This window comes from Trachypithecus francoisi, unplaced genomic scaffold (genome assembly GCF_009764315.1).
Source record: "Trachypithecus francoisi isolate TF-2019V2 unplaced genomic scaffold, Tfra_2.0 Lachesis_group0, whole genome shotgun sequence".
NCBI lineage: Eukaryota > Metazoa > Chordata > Mammalia > Primates > Cercopithecidae > Trachypithecus > Trachypithecus francoisi.
The window spans coordinates 141,403,146-141,421,185 of NW_022681453.1; the positions used below are offsets into that span (position 1 = coordinate 141,403,146).

At 45.3% G+C, this 18,040-nt stretch overlaps 1 protein-coding gene across 1 annotated transcript in view; it reads left to right on the forward strand.

Annotated features, from left to right (window-relative positions):
- Positions 1-539: 539 nt before the first annotated feature.
- Positions 540-18,040, forward strand: part of LOC117083983 — a 108,310-nt gene continuing 90,809 nt past the window's right edge. Inside the window, exons 1-2 of the mRNA XM_033212256.1 lie at positions 540-1,977; positions 6,039-6,098. Of these exons, the coding sequence (XP_033068147.1) occupies positions 1,208-1,977; positions 6,039-6,063 (795 nt within the window). The 5' untranslated portion in view covers positions 540-1,207 and the 3' untranslated portion in view covers positions 6,064-6,098. The remainder of the gene's footprint in view (positions 1,978-6,038; positions 6,099-18,040) is intronic.

Here is an 18,040-nt window from a genome sequence, read left to right on the forward strand (position 1 = left end):
AAATGAGGTGGGGGAGGGGAGGACCAAGGGCAGCCAGACGTCTACCAGGAAAATAAGATACTTACTAATTTAATAGGGCCGTTCCTTTTTACATAAGATGCTCCCCCACCCCCCAACAATTTACAACAGGTAAACTTTGAGCTTCCTCAAACTTTATCTAGCGTTTATGCCCGTAGCTTTACGAATAAACTCCCTTTCCAGGTAAACCTGCTCATCCCTTGTCCTATGCCCAGCGAAGCCCAGGTACGATGGGTCAAGGACCCCCGGTTTCCACATTGTCTGAGTCACGTTCCAGTTGGAAAGGCCATCTTGGGCGAGGGACGTGTTGCCCGACTGGTCTAAATAAGGAAAGAAAGTGGAGTACCAAAGAATCAAGGGCCTCTGTTTCTCCCCATCCCGCCATCACCACCACCGGTCCCCGGGCTCTGCTGAGCGCTGCGGCGGTCTTGGCTGGAAACTGCGTCCCCGCCCAAATCGAGCGCAAAACTCCCTTGGACAGAAGTTTGAAAGAATCCAGCGTAGAAACAGACTTATCCGTCCAATTTGGTTTTAATCAGTAATCATATAAGTATACCCACATAACCACCTAAGTGGAGAGCAGACGCCCAGATTCATGGTCCCCACGTGTTGCTGGAGTTGGCGCAGACGCGTGTGCGGGCATAGCGGCGGACGTGACACCGCATTTTCTCCGAATTCCTGCCATCTACGGTAGTGTCGCCCCGAGAGGGGGCCCTGGGGAGGTGGGGAAATAGGCTGCGGAATCCACTTGCTCTGGGGGAGCACTTAAGGTTCAGAGCAGAGCGCAACTCCGGGGGGCTCTTGCACAGCCCCATTCTCCCACACCAGAAAAGCAAATGTTCGTTATGGATGATTAATAGCCGGGCTTCTCCTGGCCATGCGGCGCGTTCCTGCCGGCACCACTTAGTTGTTTTAATTTGACCTTTATTAGCCACGTGCTCCCAGAGGCTGCGAATTGGATTCGCACCACGATAACCGCCCTCTCCCCTTCCACCCGGTCGGTTTCCTGAGGAGGATCGGGGACTGCAGCTTCCGCGACGCCTCCTCCTTCTGCGTAAGGAGCAGGCCTGAGTTCCTCCACGTAATGACCTGGGAACCCTGAGGCATCCCGGGGCCTGGTCGGAGTGTCTTCGGGCCCTGGAGCTGGGCGGTGTCTGCAGTACACCGCCGTGAGTTTCTCTCGGGTACAATGTGCTGGTGTGCAGAGAGGAGGAAAGAAAAAAAAAAAAAAACACCACTCTTAAGTAGCACTGGCATCTATGAAGTGGCGGTGGTCTACACTGAGCGTGCCCTTGCCTGGAGGTGTAGGGGGCGGTTACTGCAGCCGAGGGGAGGGTACTGCGGCCAAGGGCAGGGCGGGAGGACAGTCAAGGCCGGCTGGCAGCGTGGGAGCCTTTCCTCTCCGGGTTCAGCGGCCGGAATCACCAGCACTGCGGCTAAAGGGGCTGGTAGGCTCTCCTGCACCCCGCGTGCTCCTCCGCCTTCTCTGTGTCCCCCGGCTTTTCCAGGAGGAAGATGGGGTGCCCATCGTGAATGGGGCGCGCTGGGCCGCCTGGCCGGGTGGTCACGTGTCCCCCCTCCCCCGCCACTGCGGCGGGAGTTCCAATCAGAGCTCGCCAGGGGGCTCCTCCCGGGCAGGAACCACCCGGCTCGGCGGCGGAGGGTGGGCCGCCGTCACCTGACCGCCCGCCCCCGCCCCCCGCGAGTAAGGGGCGGTGGTAGCGTCTGCTCGGTTACAAATGGCCCCTCCCGCCCGGCTCGCCCGCTCGCTCGGGCTCGGCGCGGACCCGCCTGGGCGTGCTCCTCCCGCCGGCTCAAGGCGTCCCACCGCCCTGCCCGGCGCCAGCCCGCGGTCCCAGCCACTCCTGAGGGTGCGCCGGGCACCCAGCGCGTAGGCTCACCCTTGGAGGTCGCCACGGAAGTCTGGACTGCCGAGGCGTGTGGCTTGTCTACCCGCAGGTGAGCGTGCACCGCGGGCGTGGGATGCTGTGGGTACAGTGCGGGGGACGTGTGGGGTCCTCGGATGCGAACGCGAATCCGTGCTACGCCCGGGTCAAGTTTGCACAGAGAGTCCGAGGTGTCTGTCTCCTCGGCCTCCTCCTGATGCTCCCGCGGGTTGGGGGCTCGGACCAAAGCTTCAATTTGGGGGAAGGGCTTCAGGATGTTCTTGCCTTGAGATACTTGACAAAGGTTGAAAAGACACATCAGGTGGGAGCTGGTAGCTGCTGCTGACGGGGTGAGACAGGTGCAGTCGAGTGTGCATGCATATGTGTGGCTCCTGGTTAAGGGTCAATTCGAGATGGGGAGAAGCGACTGCGAGGGGTCATTCTGTCCTCAAGAGCCACTTAGATGCTGGAGAGTGAAATTGAGTGGCTCTGAGGTGGTCACTAGATGTTATGGCAGCAAACCAGTGACCCCCAGTATTTCTGATATGACCCTGTAGTAACAGGAGGGCAGATGGTCCAGTACAGAGTGTGAGGTTTTAAGGCACCCAGAAAAGATTCCTTTTACCTTCTAACTTCTTGGCAGAAATTAGTATTAAAAGTGCTGAATCATGCAAAAAGATGAGGAAAATAATTTACTTCATGTTTTGGTAAAGTTTTCCAAAGCTAATAATATCTGCATTTTTGGATCAATGCTTTACATTTAAGATGTAGGCACTAGGTATTTCAAATCATATTTTAAGACTGTGCCCTTGGCTTTATGACTATCGGTTGCTTTTTTTCCCTTTATGATGAGTTGTATCCATTCATTACTTCTTACCACTTTCACTACCCTCAAAACAAACAAAACCCCAGAAAACAAGACATGGAATTTTTATTTTTATTTTATTTATTTATTTATTTTTGGTGTGTTCTTGATTGTAAAGGGAGTGGAGGTATCAGTCCTAGGAAATAAAAAAAATCGTCCTCTGATGAATGCAGTGATGGGCAATTTGATCAATTTGATTTGTCATATGCCACTGAAGGGAATGTCAAGCTGATAACATGCAGACTGGAGAGAAAATGAAACAGGAGTTGCCCATTGAGGAAGACATAAGCCCTTATCCAGTTGCACTCAGTGAAGGAGCTGGAGGGTAGTCCTTCCACATTGGAACCTGAGTCCTTGTTGGTGGAGGTGCAGTTTTTGATGCAAGTTCTGGGGTCAGACACCGTGTAACATAAAGATGAATTTAAAAAAAAATCAGAGTCAGGATTAGTAAAATGGGTGTGTCCAGCAACAGCCTTTGCCTATTTACTCTGGGCTGCACTGTCTGAAATGCTCAGTGGCCTGCTGACTCATACGGAGAACAAGCATGGCTTAGCAAGATTGGATTTTACTTGTAGACTCTAAAGAACTGTACTTGTTAAAAGAAAAAAAAAAGATTTTTGAAAAGCATCATCGGAGACATCCATAATAGAGAAGCTAGTCTTTCTCACATCTCTTCTTCCAGGAGGTTTCTCCCTGATTCCTTGACTTGTCACCTTTATTTCAATACCTGTCATCCATGCTTGTGCACAGTACATTTGGTTTGACACAAAGGTTTTAATCTGAATCTTAACATGAGAAACAGTGGTACTCTTAGCAACATGATTATTTCAAAGGTATTTTTGAAGGATACTGAAAAACTGGAATATGAACGATTAATTGAGTTTTCTTTACAGCACAGACTCCCTTAACATTGCATGCAAGACCAGGGAGCCCCACCCTGTTTCTGAGCATCTGCATGAAAGACCAGGAAAGGAATTCGACAATTGCAGTGGTGCAGGGAGAGGCAGCTTCTAGGCTTGGGCATTACCTTTATTTAAATAATTACTAACAATTTTGGAGGGTAGGCGTTAATCCATAGGCAGGTCTTGAAAAGCACCGTGTTACTTCTTTTCGCCTGTCAGCTTGTTAAAATGTCCATTTAACTTTGATAGGTTGATTTTGATAGAAAAGGGATACATATCGAGAGCTTCCAAATTTTAAGATCCTAGGGCTAAAAGGCATGATTGATTGGAAGGACACATATTAAAGCATACAGTGAAGCCAAAAAGAGTTATTTTTGCTTTGATATTCTTAATAAATTTTTTTTATAAAACTAAGTTTTTTAGAAAGAGGGGGCTCCTTTTTAGGCAATGCATGGAATAAATCAGCTTGTGTGATAGACCAGCACCTGGCATCTCAGTTTGACCAGAGATGCATAATTGGAGCAAGAAATAGGTGAATGAACTTACCTTTTACTGCTTGGTCCTTCAAACAGAACCCAGTCATTTTACATCAGATTAGAGGAAGGCCATTTCTACAACAAAACAAGGAGATTTCAAATCTTGTTTCAAATCTATGGGAAAGAAAATGTTTTGAGCTGCTCTGAAGAAAGGCATTATAAATTTACAGTTCATTATTATAGTTATGCTTATCCGCATCGTCTACTGCATATAGCGGGTCTGACCAAGAAGAAAAGAGATACAAAGACTTTTTTTCTTTCCTTTTTTTAAGTCAAAATTTTCAAAAGGATCCCTACTTGGTTACCTTCCATTTTTTAAGGTAAATATATCATTTACAGAAGAGAAAATGATACCTTTTGCCTTGATGGCTAGAGTGAATTAATGCATTTTCAGACTTGAATGTCGTGACCAGTTAGTATCTCAACAGTTCCTCCAGTATAATGTGATACTCTAGGTGAAAATCGCAGTTTCTGTTCTGAACTCATAATCTTAAGCTGCCGAAACTACCTTCTGCTTTTTTCCTGTTTTTTTTTTCTTCTTTTTCTTGTATTATCTTTCCCCTCTTTCAAATCCACAAACTACACCTACAAATCCTAGCACCTAGAAGGCTTTGAGAGTCATCAGGAACACACAATCAGGTAAATTGCCTGTGATTGCGGGTCATTCTAAAATCAAAATAGATTTCAGCAGCGGCTTCAAGAATCAAATTGGTAGGACGTCTCTGGTGCTTTGCTCAGATGCCGGCGCCCTAGCAGCCTGCTTTCAAAGAGGGTCTTTTCCTAAGATATGCAGTGATTGTTTTGTGGAAATTAGCTCTACCCACTTGCACAGTTAATTGCAGTGTGAGAAGGTTCCAGAACAGTACCTCCTTGAGTTCGACAGTAAATGTGCACACATCATTGTATGACGAGCATTCCAGAACACTCACCTCCCAGCGAAGTAAATGTGCTGGCTAAATAAACACCTGGGCTGCTTTAGCCCACAAATGCCAACAAGTCTTATGTTTTACCACAAATGTACACTAAGCCTTTTTAGGACACTGCAAAGCCTTGTAGCATGGAAAGGGGCATCTGATGTCTGATTTCTTTTAGAGTTTGGCCTCCAAGAATCTCTGTTTTTCCATTTGAGGATGTCAGGTTATGAGTGTTTTGCGAGTAATTTGAAGAAAATTGTTTCTCATCCACTTATTACAAGGAATTGTAGAGTTAGTAATATCTTTGGCTTTAAGGATTTAAAAATTAATGATACTTTTGGGTGTGTGAGTGTTGGATTGAGGCAATAGAGAGTATCCTTTAGAAAACCATTTGGAGATTGCTTCTCCTTTAAAATTGTGTGACATTAAACACTTGTACATACATTTCTGCAAAATTCAAGAAATGTGCTTTGGTGTGCACATTGTGCCACATACACATGCATCCTACACAAACTGGAATTGCTATTTAGGACTGTTTAACTCTTCATTTTGAGGAGACTTAATTTGGGTAGTGGTGAGGGTTTTTATTTGTTTCTTTCCTGGTAGAAGTGGGCTCTGAATCTGTTGTGCTTAGGTATCTTAGTAGGTAGCACCATCAAGAAAAGACAGTGAATGAATAGTTCTTATACGTAGAAAGTACTTTTTTTTTTTTTCAGTGTGTTATCATTTAGGTTGCTAATTTAAAAGTATTTCAGCTCTGGATTTTAGAACTAAAAATATCATGAGAAATAGTTTTCGTTCAGATGTAGCTCAAGATGCATCTCTCCGTTGTTCAAATTACTATGCATCCTCTTTGCTTCTCATGGAATTTGGAAACAATCCCAACTGCTAATGATCTAAACATTTTGGTCTTACAGGTGTTCTTTTGATCACAATGGATAGTGACTCTTCTCTTCTGCCTGAGAGTGGTTCAAAATGTAAGTTCAGTAAACTAAATAATTAAATATTAATAATTCTGAACATCTATGCAGAGCAGTTCTTCCCATTTTTCATTCCTTCTGCCTAAGGACTCTAGCTTCATAAATAAGAATCCAGAAGGAAGTGCTATACCCTTGAGTAGGGGGTGGAGGGAGCCTAACCTAGATGAACATCTATTCACTACCCAGCAGTGTAACTTTATATGACTGCAGTCACAGCCATTGATTCCTGTGCACCCCCACTGCCCCCATGTTATTTTCATGGTAATAGAATACGAACCTTTGGTGCCTGGGTAATGCTGAATTGACACTTCCCCAGATGTCATATGTTTCTGTGTGGCCCTGCCTGTTCTAATCTTCTCTTGGTTCAAGCAGATGGCTTCTGATATGTAGAAACATCCAGGCCCAGAAACAGAGGGTTTTTTTGTTTGTTTTTGTTTTCGTTTTTGTTTTGTTTTGGCGGGGGGGGGAGTGGCCAGATGAAATCCTATGGCTACTGTCAAGCTACCTTTCTTACCGAATATATATTAATCAAAATGCTATAGCCCAGCTGATGACGTTTATGCTGTTAGGATCTGGTACACATAAATTATAAAATGGAAAATGTTAAACTGTACGGGAAGCCATTGCTGTTTCACGCAGAGTTTGAATGGTGAGGGATTTTACAGATTTCCCAGGGCTGGATCCACCTTTTCCATTTGAAGGATATCAAGTACTTCCAAGTATGGCTGTTAATATAGTGAACTCTCAGTCTCTGAAAGGAACCTAGTGCTGATTTGGACCCCTCCCTGCTTCTTTAGAGATCTCAACACGTGATTTAAGATATTTTTGAAAACTTCTTAGGCATTTGATGCATTTTATCAGTGGTCAGACTCTAGAAAGCTGATTTTTATTAGGAAAAATATCTCTTCTACCTTCTCTTATCCCTTGCTTTTCTGCCTTCCTGTCTGTGCTCCCTTGCCCAAAACATAGATTTTCATGTAATTCAGTTCACTAAATATCACTTCCATTTTTGCTTCTCTGCAGAGTTTATTGCTAGAGCTGCTAATAGACTTTCAGTGCAAATAGTATATTGATCACTTGAAATCTCATTTGAGCTTGACTGAATATACATAATGGGGTGTCAATCGGGGAAAAATCTCGTAATAAATGGCAGGTGACTTATATTCATGAGGGAAAAAAGTCTTGGGCAGCACACAAAATACCATGTTTACTGTAGCATGACAGACTGATTTTGCTCGTCTCCATCACATTCATCTGGTGGGTGTTTAATAGCAAAGGCAAGGTTAGAATACCAAGATCCTGGAACCTTTCTTTCTTCGTTTATGTGGGAAGCATTTTTGTACACTCTATACAGTATAAGCATCTTCTAGAACTACAGCCAGCAAGAAAGATCTTTTCTACCTGAGAAATTCAGAAATTGCAAACAAATCTGTTTAAGTTGGTGTGTATTTAAAATCAGCTACTGATTTATGCAGTCCATATTTTTTAAATTTTTACCATGTGTGTATCAGTGCATACACTCACTGTATGCAAATATCATTTTCAGTGTGTATATGGGAGAGCACAGTATATTTAGAGAAAAGTCTGCTTTACATAAATTATTTTTAAGAACAACTGAGCAGAGGAGTAGCCATGCGTTAGGAAAGCCAAATCTTTTTTTTTTTTTTGGTTTCCCATTGAATGATAAGTGAAGAAATTTCTCTTTTAAAGTTTTATATGTAATTCTTTAAAATCAATTTTCCTGATAGAACAGTCATTATGGTGGTAGATATGTCTGGGAAAGTGATATTTTGGGTTGCTTTATACAGCTGACTTGATAGCTGACTTTATTGTGGCTGATTGTCTGGAAACATGGGGTATCTATCATATTAGCTGTAACCCTGCTTCATGCCAAGACAGTGTGGGGTACATCATGTTTTTCCCAGTCTGCTAGGTGGGGTGCAACTCAGCTTCCATCAGGAATTCGTCATCTCCTGTAAATGAATGAAATCAACTGGCTTTTTGCTAACAAGGTTCTAATTTGCTTTTTTTTTTTTACAGTCAAAAAAATTAATAATAATCGTACCCTGGACAAACGTCTCCTTCAGTCCTTATGCAATATCTCAAGATTTTAAAACGTGTATTATGTCAGAGTTTTCACCTTTTTAGCCTCAGGTCATATATGATAGCCAGAGGAATCTGCTTACCACAAAGAGTATGCAAAATGGGACAAGTGACATTATTAAGATACAAAAGACATGACATCAAGCCCTGATCATACATACTGTTTTTCCATAGCAAGATTTTTTGCCGTTTTCATCTGTTTTACTGAAATGCTTCTGATTTGTTTTTTAAGGTTTTTGATTATCAGTAAGAGAGAATGTAAATATGCTGAGAAATGGAATTATCTGAGAACTAACCAGTTGCAAAGGTTTAACAATATATAATTACACGAGTGCTACGTATTTTAGTAATAGCTTCTACAAGTAAAATCTTATATCCATATATTTCCTTATATATGTACCAATAGTTCTGTACCAATTAGAAACTATTTGTAGTATGTGGCTTTTTGCACAAAGAGGCAATCAAATTTGATAGCTTAAGCTTGGGAAATTATGCTTTTGAAATTTAAGCAGAAGCTAGGTGATACAAGAACTTTAAACTCAGGAATTAGCTGTTTGAATATGCTTCATTAATTTTAACCTACAGAGAAACATATGTCTGCAAATGTTAAAACTGGGACTTACTGGATGTCACCAATAAATGGGAAAAATTAAATCCCAAGGAAAAGAAAATTGGAAAGAAAAAAATTTCCAGAGAAATTTGAATCTGAAACCTGCATTTATAGGCCTTGCTGCTGTCTTAAATTTTGGATAGTTTTACTAATTTATTTTGATTAACTGAAAGGAGAAAGACTAATATGAACTAAGAAGTTGCATGAACTATTTTCTGTTGAAAAGATATTAACATCTTTTGGAAATACCATATCCAGCTTGGTAATAGAAATACTCAGTTTTAATAGATTGCCTCCTCACCAATCCTTAACATTTTACAGTGAGATTTTTTTTTTTTTTCTGGAGAGAGAGTCTCGTTCTGTCGCCCAGGCTGGAGTTCAACGGTGTGATCTTGGCTCACTGCAAACTCCGCCTCCTGGGTTCAAGCAAGTCTCATGCCTCAGCCTCCTGAGTAGCTGGGACTACAGGCGTGTGCCACGAGGCCAGCAAATTTTTGTGTTTTTAATAGAGATGGGGTTTTGCCATGTTGGGCAGGCTGGGCTCGAATTTCTGGCCTTGAACTCCTGGCCTCAAGCGATCCACCCGCCTTGGCTGGGATTACAGGCGTGAGCCACTATGCCCAGCCCTTACAGTGAGAATATTTAAAGACAAATAAAACAACGTACATATCTTTTATATGTATATTTTATCAATGGAATTAAAAACAACATCCATATACTCGCCATGTTCTTGGTAAGACTTCTAAATCATTTAAAAAATATTAAGCATAAATTTGGAAAATAGAGTTGAATTTATAGCAATTTCACAGAAATGGACATTATATTAAATAATTCCTAGGGTTTGATTTTTATATATGCCAAAGAAAGACTAGGAAATGACTGGAGCTCCTGTATTTTTGGGTTTTTTGCAACTGTTGTCTTTTCAGAAACCAAAGAGAGCTCTCTTCCACTAGATGTGGCGTATTTAAAGTTATGTTCATGTAATACAAGTACAGCAGTGGAACTACTTTTTCTTCCAACAGTGATTTAAATAAGAACTAGGCCGATGTCATGGATTAAGCATAATAGGCTTTTTTAAAAATTGTGTTGTTTTTCACTTTAATGAAAAACATCTGGGTAAAGAAAAATTGCAATGAACTAATTCAGTTATTAGCAAAGTAGTTATTTGGTATATATTACTTTTAATAGTTTAGCTTTATATTTAATACAAAGTTTATATTCAGGTTTAATTGCTTGCTAAGACAAAATCAACAAGATGATTTGCTTACACCCTGTTTTATGTAAGTTAGTTTCACTAAGGGAAATATAACTCAGAAAAAATCTTTAGTGCACCTCCATGTGCTTTTTAAGAATATATATCCCCTAAAAGAGGAGAATAACTTAGGGGTGGTGGCCAGCCAGATAACTTATTAGATTATGTTTACTGATTATATTAATATATATTACACATATGTATATATAAGTATAACATACGTATCCCAAGTATATTGTAATGTTATATTTAACTGTACTGAAATGTATATGCCATTTCAAATGAGCCTAAACCATTCTTGTTTCACTAGAAACTCAATACTTAGACGTGATCTCTTGCCCTATGACATTAAAGAAGACAGGCTTATTTCCCCTGCTTAGTTTTTGTTTGACATACATGCTGTGGCAAAAGTTATTTTCTTAATGATAGGCAGATCCACCATGATTGTGTAGGAATTTGGTGGAAAAGTAATGGGTGATAATATTTTGTTGGTTTTGGTTTTGGGGTGTGCATGTGAGTACATTTGAAGGAGTGAAATTCTAATTTTTAAAAATCAGAAAATCCAGTGCAAACAGTTGATCCTGCTTTCCAGTTCAGTTTCTTTCTCCACCTTGCTCTCGTCTTGGCCACCTTCAGATTGTGCTTTGGTCACACTGACATGTGACAACTGGACATGCAAACCCAGTGTCTGACGGGCCTGATTTTGTTTCATCCAAGCAGAGGGGATGCCCATTTTATGAATTCTGTCCCCGAGGATTTGAATAGCCAGTGTTATTTTCCATTAAGATAGCTACACTCTCTTCATAATTACCGTTTTGTTGGTATGCTCTTGTTATACCACTGCAGATGCCTGTGCTTTTTCACAAGTTCTTCAAAACCATTTCTCTCTTATTAAAAACAAAAGATAGCAGAATTCAAAATAAGACTGAAAAATATGAAACCTACTACAGACCAACGTTGTCAGACTCTCTCACTCTAATATAACCCCTGAAAATAATTTTTGGGAGCATGAAATTTAAGCCCAGCAGAAGCTCTAGCTACATCATGAAGGCTCTAGTCTTCATTAACCCCCTTAGGGGATGTTCTTAGCCCAGTATTTATAGAGCTGGGATGTTGGGCTGCTGTTTCTTTTCTTTTGGAGATAGTAGTAAATGCAGGAAAATCTTGTTACATTCAAGCTTGCTTGCTTTCTTTCTCTTTCTTTCTTTCTTTCTGTCTTTCTGTCTTTTTCTTTTCTTCTTCCTCTTCCTCCTCCTCCTTCTTCACTCCTTTTCTCTTTTTTTTTTCTTTTTGGTAATAGCCCAGGGATGCCACTAATGGTGGCCACAATTACTAAATGTTCTTAATTTTTCTAGATCCAAACATGAGACTGACAAGGTTCCCTATAGAGCCTGTATCTTGAACAGCATTGTCCAATGGAGTTTTGCACAATGGAATTTTCTTCACCTTCTGCAGTGAAGAAAACATTCTATATCTCTGTTCTCCAATGAGTGCCACTAGCCACTTTTAGCAGCTGAGCACTTGAAATGTGGCCAGTGTGACTGAGAAACTGAATGTCTTTATCTTATTTAATTTTAATTAAAATTTAAACTTAAAAAGTCACACATATCCAGTGGCTCTATGGTATTGGACAGGGTAGCCTTAGAAAATCAGGGAAATGAGTCACTTTGCTATGAAGTCCTCCTTGTGGACTGTGTAAGCCATGGCAGCACATACTCTAGAAATTGGAGACTGGTCAGTGCTGACCATGGTGTGCTCTCAACCTGGTGGGCACTGACAGCTGCCCTGCAAATCATGGTGGTTCTTGTTGGATTTTTGCATTTACATGTTTTTTGTTTTTGATATGGAGTCTTGCTGTGTCGCCCAGGCTGGAGTGCAATGGTACAATCTTGGCTCGCTGCAACCTCCGTCTCCTGGGTTCAAGCAATTCTCCTGCCTCAGCCTCCTGAGTAGCCGGGACTACAGGCATGTGCTGCCACACTCGGCTAATTTTTGTATTTTTAGTAAGACAGGGTTTCACCATGTTGGCCAGGATGATCTCGATCTCTTGACCTCGTGATTCCCCGCCTCAGCCTCCCAAAGTACTGGGATTATAGGCGTGAGCCACCACGCCCAGCCACATTTTTAAATAAAACTGAATTCTCCTACTCTGGACGCAGTGCAATAGTGCAAGCACAATTGCTGCTGCTCTCAGACTCAGTCCCCAGTTGGACAGTCTCATTTGTCCCAGAGCCTCTCCAGGTCTTGACTAGTTTGTCTGGCTTTGAGGGCACATCCAAAGTGCTTGTAGAGTTCTGGCTTTGGGAGAAGGGGTTTAGGGACAAAAGTCTGGATTCGCCCTTCCAGAGAAGTACCCACTACTGTTTCATCTTCTCTTTGTCACCACATACCTTGGTGTCACACATAGTGAAACTTTGCCATCTGACTTGCATTTCGACCCCTGTGTTTGAAAGAAATTTACCTTGAGTGTGTTTAAAAAACAAGTGCTACTAACCTCAGTCAAGCAAGACCAGTTAAGAAGTTGTGACAATTCATTCACCCACAGACACAGACCTCTCACTCAAACTAGGTAAATCTTTCCTCATAAATTATAGTAAGTCTTCCAACTTCAAATTGACCCGGAAGCTTTCAGAGCCTGTTGAGGAACGCAAGAGTCCCCAGGTGAGTGGACTTACTCATGGGAGAGCTTGGTTTCTTCTGCTCGCACCATTGTAGGACCTTAAAAATGGGCGTGTGGGGAGGGGAAGAGGGTGAAGGATGCCTTGCAGCTGTGACCATTCCCTTTGTCCTGCCCAGGGTGACCCCATGCTGCTTGACACACACAGGAGCCTGAGACCTGTGTGGGGAGAGACACGCTGAACTGGGGGACTGAGGAGGGTAAGGCAGGTCACGTCCTCCAGAGGCCCACAGTCTACACCCCACCTTTCTCCACTAGAACCAGGATCCTCCAAACTAGTCATGCCTCAGAATCACCCAGGAGATACTTTAGGAAAAAAAAAAAAAAGTATTATTAAACAAATTCCTGTCCCTACCTTCCATTTGTATAATTAAAACATTAACATTTATCTCAGTCCTCTGAAATCTGTCTTTACGGTTATGAGGATCTTTGGGCTTCTCCATCATGCTGATGTCAGGGTACCACCGCAGACTGACTCAGTCTCAGGGAAGGAACTAAACACTGAAGGATGCTGAAGTCCCCTAGGTGTCTTTTTTGTTTGTTTTTTTTGTTTCGTTTTGTTTTTGAGACATGGTCTCGGCTTGTCACCCAGGCTGCAATATAGTTGTGAGATCACAGATCACTGCAGCCTTGACCTCCCAGGCTCAGACGACCCTCCCTCACCCTCCCAAGTAGTTGGGATTACAGGCATGTGTCAACACGTCTGGCAGATTTTTTAATATTTTGTAGAAATGGGGACCCACTGTGTTGCCCAGGCTGGTCTTGAACTCCTGGGCTCAAGTGATCCTCCCTTCTCGGCCTCCCAAAGTGTTGAGATTACAGGTATGAGCCACCATGCCCAGCCCCCCAGGTACTTCTGATGCAGCCTGCATCTGGCTATATCAACAAAGGGGTTTTAAGGTATACAATAAGCGTTCGGCTGGGATGTCCACTGCCCCACCCTCCTCACTTGTATGCATTTGCTGTGTAACCGCTATGCATCAGACCCTCCTGGGCATGGTGCTGTGTTTCATTCCCTCGCTGGTCCCATGCTTCTTCCTTGCCTCCTTTGCAGCCTCACCACTTCTGCTCTGCTCCCCGGGCAAATGACCCTGTGGTCTCTGTCTAGCAGTGACCCCTCCAGACGGCATTTCCATCAGCACGGGTGAACCTGAGTCAGTCCCCCTGTCACACTTCTCCCTGTGAGTTGGGGTACAAATCTCAGTGTTCCTCTGCTGCTCTTCCTCCCACAGTCCAGCTTGGTCCTGAGTCCTGCCACCTCCACCCCTGTGGTCCCCTGCAGTGCCTGGCTTCTCTGGTCACTCTGATGCTGGCCTCATTCAGGACTGCACTGTCTCGTACATGAGCTGTTTCACAATGCTCTCAGTTGGTTTCTGCCTCCTCAGATTGTGTCTTTGTCCAGTCATCCTTCCCCAGCTGCTGAAGCATAGGTTGGCTTGCAGAACGTGTGCCACTGAAAGCGTGGGAGGGCTTCTTGGCGAAGACAGGACAGTGCACATCTCCCCCATCTGCCCACACCTGCCTTCCCAGCCGCCACGTCCTCCTGCCACACCGGGCCTGCTCACTGGGCCCTCTGCACTCTGTATCCTGGGCCTCACCGCGTGGTCCGGCTGCCCATCTGCTTTCCTCCTCTGGTTTGCTGATCTGTCTCTCCCTTCGGTTCTGGTTTATAGATCACCCTACAAGCTTGCTCTAATGGCTTTGGCCAAGCCTCTCATTCACCACCTTCTGTACCTCTAGTCTTTGGCCCTCTTTTCTCATCTTTCCTGGCTCATGTGTGGGTGCTCACAGGGGCGGCTCCCACTCCAGTTCCCCTGCAGGCCGGAATCACAGTCGGCCCATCACCTGTGCTGGCCTTTGCACAAGCTCTCTGGGCACCACATGCTCTCGCAGAGGCTGCCTGTGGCATGTTTTTTGGGTGTTCCTGACCAGATGCTCTAGACAGTGCCAGAGGCCTTTGGATTTTCCGAGTGTTGGTGAGTGGAGCCTTCCTTTTGGGCCCCTGGCCTACTGCTGCTGCTCCTCTCACTGGCCCTGCCCAACACCCACACACATGCACACCTGCATCATCCTCCCCGGTGAGCTTGTCCTTCCTGCTGCCACCTCCTCCCTCCCTCACCCACACCTGCATTCTCAGAGCAGCTTCCCAGTGCTTTGGTGGTACTTTTGGAAAACAATTTCCTCCTTCACCTCCTTCTTCTTTGGGGGAATGATAACTTTGAGACACAGCTGGTAAGTGTCAGTACGGGAGGGGGAAAGGATGGCAGTAACTACCCCCCATCATCTCCCCATCTCTGCTGTCTCCAGCGCAGCTGACCTGCCTGGACGCCTCATGAAGCGCAATCCAGCTAGTCTAGCGTCTCCAGTTTCAACCATCCTGGGTGTACCCTGTGAGCCCCTTTCTTGGGCTGCTGCTTTGAGGGTGGCCTCTAACAGCTAAACCACACCCTCAAAGCCATCCCCGTCTTCCTGGGAGATCCTGCAGGGAATATGGGAGGAGCAGGCCCCTGCTGTAGACAAGTATGGGAAGACAGAGGCCATGGCCTCTGCTCTCCTGTTTCCTTGGGGAGAAAGGATGGGTGACAGTTGGCAGAAGGGCCTTTGAGGAAGTGGACCCAGAGTGCTGAGGGCCAGGACGGAGCAGCTTCCAGAGCTTGATCTTGGTGATGGAGGAGGAGGAAGGCATTAGAGGCTGAGAGACTCCTATGTGGATGTGTGCAGAGGTCTGAGGGAGGGTGCGAAGGCAGTGCTTATTCAAGGAACTGCAAGAATGTCAAGCATTTTAGTGTGGGGTAGAAGTGGAGAGAAGGCAGGCAGAGACCAGAGTGCCGGTGCTTGGGCCTGCCTTGCCCTGCACAGACTCTTCAACTCTATCCTCAGCGCTGCAGTCCCCAGCTGGGCTGCCTTCAGCTGCCATCCTCATTCTGCCTCTGTCTGGGAACTTTCTTCGCTTGGTGCCCCTACACACATGCTCCAGGCTGTCTGGGCCAGGGCATGGCGCCTCCATGGCTTTCATTGGCAGCCTGTGCTGCAGGTCCTGAAGTCAGGTGTGGGGACTGCTGAGGCTCATCCCTGCAGGGCTGGCACACTGACAGGCTTTGCCATCATCCCTCAGCCTCAAGTGAAAAGGGAGAACTAATCCCATAGGGAAACAACAGCAAAGCCCCAAGGGACTGTGACCATGAGGATGAGCAGTAGCTTGTCCAAACTTGTGCCTTGGAACACAGCAGGGACCTCGGCCAAGAGACCCTTTGGCAGCTTTGGGAGGAAGAGCATGGCTGGTCTCCCTCCCCTAGGAGGCTTCCTCCCTGCCGCAGCCCCTTGCAGTGCTAGCAGTATGCTGGGCCCTGGACTGAACAAACCGCCTTCCCAGGCCCTGTTTCTTGGCAGCCCCATAGGCCCCAAAGCCTGACAAGAGGCGGGTGACTCTGGGTGGCCCCCCTGTGAGCACCTCCTCACAAACATGGCTGGCACCTCCCGGAAGAACAACTCTTCTCTGCTTTGCTCTCAGTTTCTGGGCTGACAATTAGGCTACTGAAAAAGGACAATTCACAACAGGCCCACACAGAGAAGGCCTTTCATGTGCAAGAATGGCCCCGTCGTCCACATTAGCACCATTATGTCTTATTTATAGGAGGTACTGTACTTGAGAATGGTCAGGCAGCATTGCTTTAAGAAGGGTGTTTGGTCATTCGATTTGAAGCACACTGAGAGGATTCATTGTCCCCAGGCCGCACAGGGCCCGGCCCAGCAGCCTGGGGTTCAGTCCAAGTGTGCTGAGTGGGTGGTGGAACTGACAGGGCCTGCAGGGTTGCTCTGGCTGGCAGAGCCTTCGTAGTTGAGTCCGTGGGTGGCGGGGGGTAGGCGAGGAAGCTGTCTCATGGTGGCAGGGCTGTGACAGGCCCAGCCCAGCCTGAGATCCCCTTACAGAATGACACAGCAGTCCGTGCGGGCAGTGGGGAGCCATTCTCACCGACTCACACAAATCCAAGAGAAACCTGCATTCATTAATGATTTAAGGTTTTATAGTATTGGAAATGGCAGCCCCACATGGGAAGGACCCTGAGTTTTTGTAACCCTGGCTGTTGGCATGAATGCTCCGTCAACCCGGGAGGACTTCCCACAAACACTCTCTGAACTTCTCACACAGACACCTTGACCTGAAGAAATTGTCTTCAGAGAGACCGAATGTGGTTTTGGAGGGAGTGCCACCTGCAGCAGGAGCCTTTGTTCATGTGGTCCCATCTACCCTCAACCTTGCCCTGCTCCACCACCTTGGGTCACTTCTTCCGGCCTCCTTGGTCTGCAGTCCCTGCTGTGTTCCAAGGCACCAGGAGGCATGCAGAGGATGGTCAGAGTCTGGGGTCCCCTTCAGTTGAGAATCACACCTTGCAGCTGGCTCAGGCTCTAGGGATATCATTTGGATTGGGAATGCCCGAGTGTGGGCTCTCCATTCCTCCCACTGGCTGATGGAGCACTCAAGCCCACATTCAAGTTACAGAAAACCATCATCCTTCCCATGTGGGGCTCTTGTTTCTAATACTGTAACCTTAAATCATTAATGAACCCAAGCTTTTCTTGAATTTGTGTGAGTTGGTGAGAATGGCTTCCCACTGCCCAGATGGGCTGCTGTGTCATTCTGCAAAGGGTTTTCAGTCTAGGATGGGGCTGTCACAGACCTGGTCTCTAAGCATCATGATCTAGGACATAAAGAGGACTGTTGGCCTTTCCACCCCTACTATTTGTTATTACTGCTGCTATTAACTATCACTTTGTTGCGTTTCCCGAGCTCAGCACTTGACTTGGATGTTTTCATTTTATCTTCATAACCACCTATGCAGTAGGTACTGTTATCACCATTTTGTAGATTAAGAAACTGGCTCAGAGAGGGCAAGCCAACGGCTCAAGGTCATACAGCTAGAAAGAGGTAGAGCCAGGCCATGTTGCCTCAGAGGCCCGGACTCCAGGCTGCCTCAGCCCAGGCGTCTCAGTCCTTCTCACTGCCTCTTTCAGGTGTTTCTGAGTCATGAGCCATGGAAGAAGAAAAAGAAGGAAAAAAATCACAGGCTTGGGTATACTCCAGGGGCCTCATTTTCTAACTGCCTCTTCCCAGCTGGGCCTCCAGGCTTCCGTAATTCTGTAATATGGCTCCCTAGGGCCCACTTTCCTTTGCCTCCCTACATATCAGTAAGTCATTTCCTCAACTTTTTTTTTCCTTAGGGTTTTTATCCCTATTAGAAGAAAAAGTTTCCTTCACAGTGATTTATGTCTGCCTCTGCAGATCATTTTAAAAAGTG